We start from the raw sequence: 9,952 nt of genomic DNA, 5'->3' as shown, positions 1-9,952 counted from the left end.
CCCAGGCTGGAGTGCAGTGGTGCGATCTCGGCTCATTGCAACCTCCGCCTCCCGGGCTCATGCCATTCTCCTGCCTCAGCCTCCCGAGCAGCTGGGACTACAGGTGCCCGCCACCACGCCCAGCTAATTTTTTTGTATTTTTAGTAGAGACGGGGTTTCACCGTGTTTGCCAGAATGGTCTCGATCTCCTGACCTTGTGATCCACCTGCCTCAGCCTCTCAAAGTGCTGGGATTACAGGGGTGAGCCACCGCACCCAGCCTATTGTTTTCTTTATCCTATGTTTATATATTTATTGTTTTGAAATTTTAAAGATTATTTTGTCTTCATTGTGTAAGTGTGTGAAATATCTAGAGGCCTGGGAGGTCAATAAACTTGTCTAGGGACTCACAAAGGGTTAGTGGTAGAGCCAAGGTTTAAACCCAAACCCCTTCAAGAATGGCTTTTATAGTCATGTATAGAGAACATGACTTTATTTTGGAGTAATATTTCTTGAATGCTTTTGGTAGCACCAATTAGTGGAAAAAAAAAAAAGTCCACGTTGGGCTACTTCTTTTTATTTTTGTTCTGTAGCACAAGTCATCAAGCAACCCCTGGACTGCTTTTTTTTTTTTTTTTGAGACAGGGTCTTGCTCTGTCTCCCAAGCTGGAGTGCAGTGGTGCAATCTTGGCTCACTGCAACCTCCGCCTCCCAGGTTCGAGTGATTCTCCCACCTCTCAAATGCTTTGAATGCTAACCAGAAGAGTCTGAACTTTATTCTGCAAGCCATGGAACAATACTAAAAGTTTAGAAGAAAGGAGAGACATAATCTGATCTGTGCTATCCCTGATGGCAACATGAAAGGTGAGTGGAGGAGAGAGGAACTAACTTGGGACAGGGAGACTAAGAAGTGGCTATTACAAAGATACAGGTGAGGACCCGGCATGGTGGCTGACACCTGTAATCCCGGCACTTTGGGAGGCCGAGGCGGGTGGATGACGAGGTGAGGAGATTAAGACCATCCTGGCCTAACATGGTGAAACCAGTCTCTACTAAAAATACAAATTAAGTGATTCTCCCATTCCTCTCAGTCTCCTGAGTAGATGGGACTAAAGGCACAGGCCACCACGCTTGGGTAATTTTTGTATTTTTAGTAGAGATGGCATTTCACCATGTTGTTCAGTCTGGTCTCAAACTCTTGACTTCAAGTGATCTGGCCGCCTTGGCCTCCCAAAGTGTTGGGATTACAGGCATGAACCACTGCACCTGGCCACTGGGCTACTTCTTATGTAGGCTGATATAGCACTTGTGGTGGTAGTCTCTGTGGCGTTTTTTGTTTGTTTTTCATTCTTTTGGACAGGGTCTTGCTCTGTCACTCAGACTGGAGTGTGGTGGCACAAGCATGGCTCACTGTAGTTTTGACCTCCCAAGTTCCAGTGATCCTCCCTCCTCAGAATCCTGCATAGCTGGGACTACAGGTGTGCACCACCATGCCCAGCTACTTTTTGAATTTTTTGTAGAGACCTGGTCTCTCCATGTTGCCCAGGCTGGAACTCCTGAGCTCAAGGGATCCTTCTGCCTTGGCCTCCTGAAGTACTGGAATTACAGGTGTGAGCCACTGTGCCTGGGCTAACTCTTTTCTTATTGAAAGAACAGGTGGCTTTGTTTAGTCAGATCCACAAATGGAGACACTTGCAATACTTGACCAGAAAGCAAACCAACAATCATTTGCCCTGATTCTTCTTCCCCATCTTGTTTCCCAGAAGCAACCACTTGTAACTCTCTTAGCTATTTCTTTTGGTATTTCCTTTCACATTTCTATATTGATATGTCTAGACATTTTTGACTTTCTGTTACAGTAGCTGAGGTCCTAGCTTCCTTATACTATTTCCTCTCACATTCCTCTCAATATATTTATAATTTTTTCTTCCAAGACAGGGTCTTGCTCTGTTGCCCAGGCTGGAGTACAGTGGCATGATCTCTGCTCACTGAAACCTCCACCTCCCAGGCTCAACCAGTCCTCCCACCTCAGTCTCCTGAGTAGTTAGGACTACAGGCACACGACATCATGCCCAGCTAATTTGTGTATTTTTGTAGAGATGGAGTTTTGCCATGTTGTCCAGGCTGGTCTTGAACTCCTGGACTCAAGCAGTCATCCGCCTTGGCCTCCCCAAGTGCTGGGATTACAGGTGTGAGCCACTGCACATGTCCTATTTATAATTTTTATTAAATTAACATTTGATATCTATATTATTATGACTATAAATACTGTTTATTTTGAGCCAAGTCATAGATTATGATATTTTCTATTTTTGTACAATAAAAATAATTTCTCATAGTTAAAAATTACCAAACTTTTGATTTGCCTAGTTATTTGTGTACCTATTACCAATTCATTCATTTGCCAAATATTTACTGAGTGCCTACTGTAAGCCAGGCATCATTCTTGGTGTTTGGGATATATCAGTAAACAAATTAGACAAAGATTCTTTCCCTTGTGACACATTCTAATTGGGAGATAGACAATAAACATAAGTAAAATATAAAGTATGTCAGAAAGAGGTGCTGAGGGAAAAAAAGCAGGGCTGTTGAGGAGCATGATGCCCTTGATTCATGATTCTTTATATGTGACCTGGTTTTTCTCTCTGAAAACTTGTAGAATTTTCACTTCATTTGGATGTTCTGCAATTTAACATTGATGGGCCAGGCCCTGGTGTAGATGTTAGTTTTAATTTTTCATGCTTGACATTTTGTGAGCCCTTGTGTTCTTCAGTTCTGATCTTACTGCTTTGTTGATTGACTGAAGTAATGATCAATCTGAGGCAGCTCAAGGAGAAGAGCTTTGGTTGTTCATGTTTGGTTATCCCATAGTATATAAAGCACTTTAATGAGTTTCTTTGATGCAAATATTATTACTTTATTTAAAACATTATTGATGTAAAAATTACTAATGTCAAAGAATATTTTAATTTATTTCCTATTTCCAGCTGCTAGAACTTGATATGATGAAAGGTCTTGTTTGTTACTCCGTTTTCATTCATTTCACTTCGAAGGTGTGACAGGTTCCATGTCTCCCTGGTGCTCTTGTAGACGGGGAGCCTCTGGGAGTCACTTTCAGGTCCTGGCTGCCCTTTCACTTTTCTTAGTCTTTTCATATCTTTTATCTCACCAATGTATGTATTTTTAATTGAGATAAAATTCACATAACATAAAATTCACCATTTTAACCATTTTAAAGTATACAATTCAGTGTTTTTTTTTAAAGTATATTTACAATGTTGTATGATGTTACCACTATCTAATTCCAGAACATTTTCATCATCCCCAAAGAGAAATCTGATACCTAATAAGCAGTTAACTCCCATTCCCCCTCTCCTTTCAGCTCCTGGCAACCAATATTCTGCTTTCTGATTCTATGGTCTTGCCTATTGTGGACATGCCACGTCAATAGTGTCACATAATACATGGCCTTTAGTGTCTGGCTTCTTTCACTTATCATAAAGTTTTCAAGGTTCATACATGTTGTGCATATGTTAGTACTGTAAAATGTTTTAAAATCAGACTCTGAATATTTGATTTTTCAGTATCCAGAGAAAAATTCTGCATTTATTATCTTTATTTTGATTTTAATACTGGCCTTTAATTTACCTTTTCACAAAATATCTATTGGATATAAAATGATATTGGATAATTTTTCAGTATACATTATTTATTTGTTTTTTTAGTATGCCAGTACTGAGGTTGATGGAGAGCATTACATGACTCCAGAAGACTTTGTTCAGCGCTATCTTGGACTGTATAATGATCCAAATAGTAACCCAAAGATCGTGCAGCTCTTGGCAGGAGTAGCTGATCAAACCAAGGATGGGTAAGTATCTTCATGCATTTTCTGAAAACTAATGTTCTGGAATATATTGTTAAAAATTTAAAAAACTGGCCGGGCGCAGTGGCTCACGCCTGTAATCCCAGCACTTTAGGAGGCCGAGGCAGGCGGATCAGCTGAGGTCGGGAGTTCGAGACTAACCTGACCAACATGGAGAAACCCTATCTCTACTAAAATACAAAATTAGCCGGGCATGGTGGCCCATGCCTGTGATCCCAACTACTCAGGAGGCTGAGGGAGGAGAATCGCTTGAACCTGGGAGGTGGAGATTGTGGTGAGCTGAGATTGAGCTATTGCACTTCAGCCTGGGCGACAAGAGCAAAACTCCATCTCAAAAATAAAAAAAAAAAAAAATTAAAAAAACCCACGGGCTTACCTATGAGTATCTAGAATTTTAATATTAGTAAACATGTAATTAGTAATTACCAGTTTACTCATTAGTAATTAGAAAATATGTATTTAAAATAAATATATTATTATTATACTTTTGGGATACAGAAATCATTACGAAAAATGTATTCAAAAAAATTTTTTTGGAAAAATAATGGGAAGCTTTATGTTGAAAAGAATGAAGATACCAGGCAAGTAAGTATTCTACTTTATAGGTCAAATTCTGAGCCAATAATTTTTAAACCACACTAACTGGAGATCTATGTTTTGTTTTGTTTTGGTCTACATTAAAAAAAAAAAAAATATATATATATATATATATATTTTTTTTTTTTTGCGATGGAGCCTTGTTCTGTTGCCCCGGCTGGAGTACAGTGGCGTGATCTCGGCTCACTGCAACCTCCACCTCCTGGGTTCAAGTGATTCTCCTGCCTCAGACCCCAAGTAGCTGGGATTACAGGCATGCACTGCCATACCTGGCTGATTTTTGTATTTTTAGGAGAGACAGGGTTTCACCGTGTTGGCCAGTCTGATCTCGAACTCCTGACCTCAAGTGATCTGCCTGCCCTGGCCTCCCAAACTGCTGGGATTAGAGGTGTGAGCTACCATGCCCAGCCTTTAAAAAATGATATATACTAGTTGTATAATTAAACTATGTATTTTATTCAAAGTTTATAAAAATGGTGTTATTTACTGTGATTATCAAGGGTACAGACATTTCTTTTTTTCGAAAAAATATTTCACGGGAAAAGCCACATTTTATGTTGAATAATCTGAGCAGAATGAGTTCCAAATAACCAAGTATATTTCTTTCATTCATTCAATAGATATTGAGTGCCTACTGTGCCTCAGGTACTGTTCTTCGTGCTGGGATTATTAATATATCAGTGAAAAAGCCATAAAACGATAATAAGTGAATTATGGTTTGTTAGAAGGCTATAAGTACTATGATGAAAAATAAATTACGGGAGAGTTTAGGGAGTGATATTTAGTCATTTATCTCTCTGTTTATTTGGCAAACATTAATTGAATAGCCATTGTTTGTCAGGTACTGTTGGGCCTTACAAATACAAACATAAATTAAATGAGGCTTCTGGCCTTCAAAAGAAGGTACTAGCTTAGTGAGAAAGAAAATGACTAAACAAATGAGGTGCTGTCATAGCTATATGAGAGGTGCAGAGGTAACCCAAGAAAGCATGGTTAACTGTTTTGTGTGGTCAGGACAGCATCACAGAAGAGGTGATACTTGAGTGAAATCTGGCAGGATGAGTACAAGCTTGTTAGTAGTTGGATAAGTAGGGACAAGAATTCCAGGAAAGGGAACAGGAATGGCATGAAACATTAAGGGGCACGTGTGTGCGCACGCGTGTGTGCGCATTAGTGAATGGCAATGGAGGAGAGTTGTGTTGCAAGTACTTTGATGGGGCTGTGGCGTGGCATTGCTTTGTTGCTGGGGGAAATGTAGTTGGAGTGGCGGAAGGCTTCTGACTCTGTCCTGCAGGTATTTTTGGCCTGCTAGTGTATGGGTGTGCGAAAACACAGAAATAACAAGGGGCATCTTGCTAGAGCGTCAGTTTACTCAACTAAGGGGAGAAAAGCAATCATTATTTGTATTAAAATCATATATGGCTGTATTATGGAGTGAATGTAATACTTGCATGAATTAGATAAAGAAAATTTTGGCTTGTTATGGCAGTTTCAATCTACATCTCCAGGCCTCTAGGGCCTAGGCTCTTTCTCCTTCCTGTTGAGGTGCTTATGTGACAACCTTTGAAAACTAGGCAGTAAGTAGTCTAAAAATTATTTCCATTGCCACAGATGTAAACAGATTTTAGAAATGGTAGGTTGGAGTGGGACAAGACTCATATGCAATAGAATCAATTTAGGTGGCTATTGTAATAGTTAAGGTAGAAAGATTGGTGTCTAAGTTCTTTGAGTTCAGGATTAGTAATGTATTCAGTTTTATTGTCCCATAGAACCTTGCACAGTGTGTGAAATTTACTATGTGTTCAATAAATGTTTGTTTTGGAAAGATTTTATATCATTTATAAATGGCAGGTATTGGGAAACTTGTATACATTTTAGTTCTACTCAAAATATGTCAGCTGATAAATGACTGTGGATCATTCAATCATAGGATCTTTCAACAGTGATTAGACAATAAAGCGTATGAAAATTAATTATACCTATCAGAATTCCTTCTTCAGAATTAATAAAGGTAACATATATTTAGCTCTTTTAGAAATTATCAGAGTATTTATTATTAATAATTTGGTCTAAGACCTGATTTCAGAATATCCATATATTTTCAGATGTTTCCTTTTGTGACTGTCTGCTCTATTCTGTCTCAGTAGTGTATCTTCTTTGAGGCTTCATATGGTTCTCCTAGGCTGAGTTGCATTGTTAAAGTAGGACATTTTCTTTTCTTTTCTCTCTCTTTTTTTTGTCGGAGACAGAGTCTCACTCTAACACCCAGGCTGTAGTGCAGTGGTGTGATCTCAGCTCACTGCAACCTCTGCCTTCTGGGTTGAAGTGATTCTCCTGCCTCAGCCTCCCAATTAGCTGGGATTATAGGTGCATGCCACCATGCCTGGCTAACTTTTGTATTTTTAGTAGAGACGAGGTTTCACCATTTGGCCAGGCTTGTCTCGAACTACTGACCTTGTGATCCATCTGCCTCGACCTCCCAAAGAGCTGCGATTACAGGCATGAGCCACTGCACCCAGCCCATTTTTCTTCTTATAATCATCTTTTTAAAAAGATATTCTCTGCTGAGCACAGTTGCTCACACCTGTAATCTCAGCACTTTGGGAGGCTGACGCAGGAGGATCGCTTGAGGCCAGGAGTTTGAGATCAGCTTGGACAACATGGTGAAACCCCATCTCTACAAAATTAAAGAAAAAAATTAGCCAAGTATGGTGGCGTGTGCCTGTAGCCTTAGCTACTTGGGAGAATGAGGCAGGAGGATTGATTGAGCCCAAGTGTTTGTGGCTGCTGTGAGCTATAACTGAGCCACTGTACTCCAGCCTGAGGGACAAAATGTGAGACTCTGTCTTAACAAAAAAGAAAAAAGATATTCTTTTTTCTCCCTCTTTCTGTTTTGTACCCCTTAACCCAGGGCAGTGATGAAATATTAGAATAGCTTACTTGGTACATTGTTTCCTGCCCCAAAATGTGTTCCTTGGTTCTATGGTAGTTTTTTGATGATGAGTCCTATAGATACGTTACGTGAAATGGCAACATACAATATTGCTTATAACCACTCAAGACCAAGTCTGAATAAGTGGAACTAGTATAGACAAGTTCAAGTGATTTGGTTGAGTGTGTGAGAAAAGCTGGTCTAGGAGTGGTTGAAACATGCTCTTTTGTGCTCTGCAATCCTTCCCCCATGTTTTCTAGGATGTTAACTGTTCCTTCTCTCTTGTTCCACATCTCCTTTCCCCCACTAGATAGTAAAATAAGTAGGAATGTTTGGATATGGGTGCTTGCTGTAGAAAGCCGTGTAACATACAATACAGCATTATATATTATAAATAGCACAATCAGTTGTCTAAAAGTAAAAGCCGGTAGCCAAGTATTATTTGTGGGATTGTGGCTTAAATTTTGAAGTTCTGGTATATAATGAAAAGCAAAATGATTTTATGCATTTAATACAGATCTCAGAGAGTGTAATTGTGTGATCTAATCTAAAATATTTAGACAGTTGCTTGCTTGAAATTGTAACTTGTAGAACCATAGTTTCTATATTTAGTCCTAGTCAGAATTTTATCTGGAGGTTCTGTTCTCCTGTGATGTAGAAAACTAGTTTTCTTTTCTACTAGTTTTTCCCCCAAATGTTTTCCTTTATGTTACACAGGCATATAGAGAAACTTTTTATGCAGAAATCTTGATTGTTTTAAAAATTGTAAAATTAACATATTAATATTTTGTCATTTTATTAGTTCCTATTTACTAAATTGAAAAGGGGCTTCGTAGAAAATTTTTAAAAAACACACCAAATTCAGAAAATATATTTTTCAAAGTTATAAAATGAATACATGTTCTTTCTAAAATGTCAGACAATGGGGTAATATGGTAAAAAGTGAAAGTACCTCCTTATCCCCATTACAAGAAAAACGGATAGAGTATGAACTAATCAGTAGTTTCTTCACTCAACAGTTAGTAGCTTGTGGTTTGCATATGTTCTATTAAAGTCTTGATTGGGCCCTTCTAGCAATAAAGGAATCCATGGCAGGATAAAGGGAAAAGGAGCCTTAAAAATATTCTGGAGCCAGGCATGGTGGTTTACGCCTATGATCCCAGCACTTTGGGAGGCCAAGGCAGGAGGATCTCCTGGGGCTAGGAGTTCAAAACTAACCTGGGTAACATAGCAAAACCCCATCTATACAAAAACATTTAAAAATTAACCGAGCATCATGGTGCTTGTCTGTAGTCCCAGCTACTCAGAAGGCTGAAACAGGAGGATCACTTGAACCCAGGAGTTCCAGGTTCCAGTGAGCTCTGATTACGCCATTGCTCTCAAGCTGGGAGACAGATTGAGACCTTGTTTCTTAAAATAAATAAATAAATAAATAAATAATTAAAATTCTGAAACATGCTTGCTTTAAGCATTGCAGACTATTTCTTGTTTTCAGAAAAATATTGTTGCATTGTAATGCAGTAAGTATATAATGACTGTAGGCTTAATATAGAGGAGAATATCAGAGAGACTGTCAAGTGGCCTGTTTTTCTCTCATTCCTCCCAACATTTTATTATGAAAATTTTCAAGCATTCAAGAAAGTTGAAAGAATTTTTTAGTGAACACCCATATATCTACCACCTAGACTACCACATAGATTATATTTATTATTATTAATTATTATTATTATTATTTTTGAGACAGGGTCCCACTCTGTTGCTCAGGCTGAAATGCAGTGGCGTGATCATGGCTTACTGCAGCCTCGACCTCCTGAGCTCAAATGATCCTCCTACCTCAGCCTCCCAAATAGTTGGGACCACAGGTGCCTGCCTCATGCACAGCTAATTTTTATTTATTTTGGTATTTTTTGTAGAGATAGGGTCTTTCTATGTTGCTTAGGCTGGTCTTGAACTTTTGGGCTTAAGCAGTCCTCCTCCCTTGACCTTCCCAAGTGCTGGGATTACAGGCATGAGCCACTGCAGCTGGCCAGATTCTACTATTAACATCTAACTATTCTTGATTTTTCTTTTTTTTTTTTCTTTTTTTTTGTCTTTTTTTTTTTTTTTTTTTTATACTTTAAGTTCTAGGGTACATGTGCATAACGTGCAGGTTTGTTACATATGTATACATGTGCCATGTTGGTGTGCTGCACCCATCAACTCGTCAGCACCCATCAATTCATCATTTATATCAGGTATAACTCCCCAGTGCAATCCCTCCCCCCTCCCCCCTCCCCATGATAGGCCCCAGTGTGTGATGTTCCCCTTCCCGAGTCCAAGTGAGCTCATTGTTCAGTTCCCACCTATGAGTGAGAACATGCGGTGTTTGGTTTTCTCTTCTTGTGATAGTTTGCTAAGAATGATGGTTTCCAGCTGCATCCATGTCCCTACAAAGGACGCAAACTCATCCTTTTTTATGGCTGCATAGTATTCCATGGTGTATATGTGCCACATTTTCTTAATCCAGTCTGTCACTGATGGACATTTGGGTTGATTCCAAGTCTTTGCTATTGTGAACAGTGC

General features: G+C 39.1%; 1 protein-coding gene across 2 annotated transcripts in view; it reads left to right on the top strand.

Annotated features, from left to right (window-relative positions):
* The window catches only part of SLC25A12 (solute carrier family 25 member 12), a 120,495-nt gene that overhangs the window by 24,420 nt on the left and 86,123 nt on the right, over positions 1 to 9,952 (top strand). For both annotated transcript variants that reach the window (XR_002725172.1, XM_023185930.1), the window contains exon 3: positions 3,704 to 3,846. Coding sequence is in view for 1 of the 2 variants with exons in the window: in XM_023185930.1 (XP_023041698.1) it covers positions 3,704 to 3,846 (143 nt within the window). In the remaining variant the exon portion in view is untranslated. The remainder of the gene's footprint in view (positions 1 to 3,703; positions 3,847 to 9,952) is intronic.

Source organism: Piliocolobus tephrosceles, chromosome 11 (assembly GCF_002776525.5).
Source record: "Piliocolobus tephrosceles isolate RC106 chromosome 11, ASM277652v3, whole genome shotgun sequence".
NCBI lineage: Eukaryota > Metazoa > Chordata > Mammalia > Primates > Cercopithecidae > Piliocolobus > Piliocolobus tephrosceles.
The sequence above is the reverse complement of the archived record's forward strand: the minus strand, read 5'-3'. Positions and strand labels throughout refer to the sequence as shown.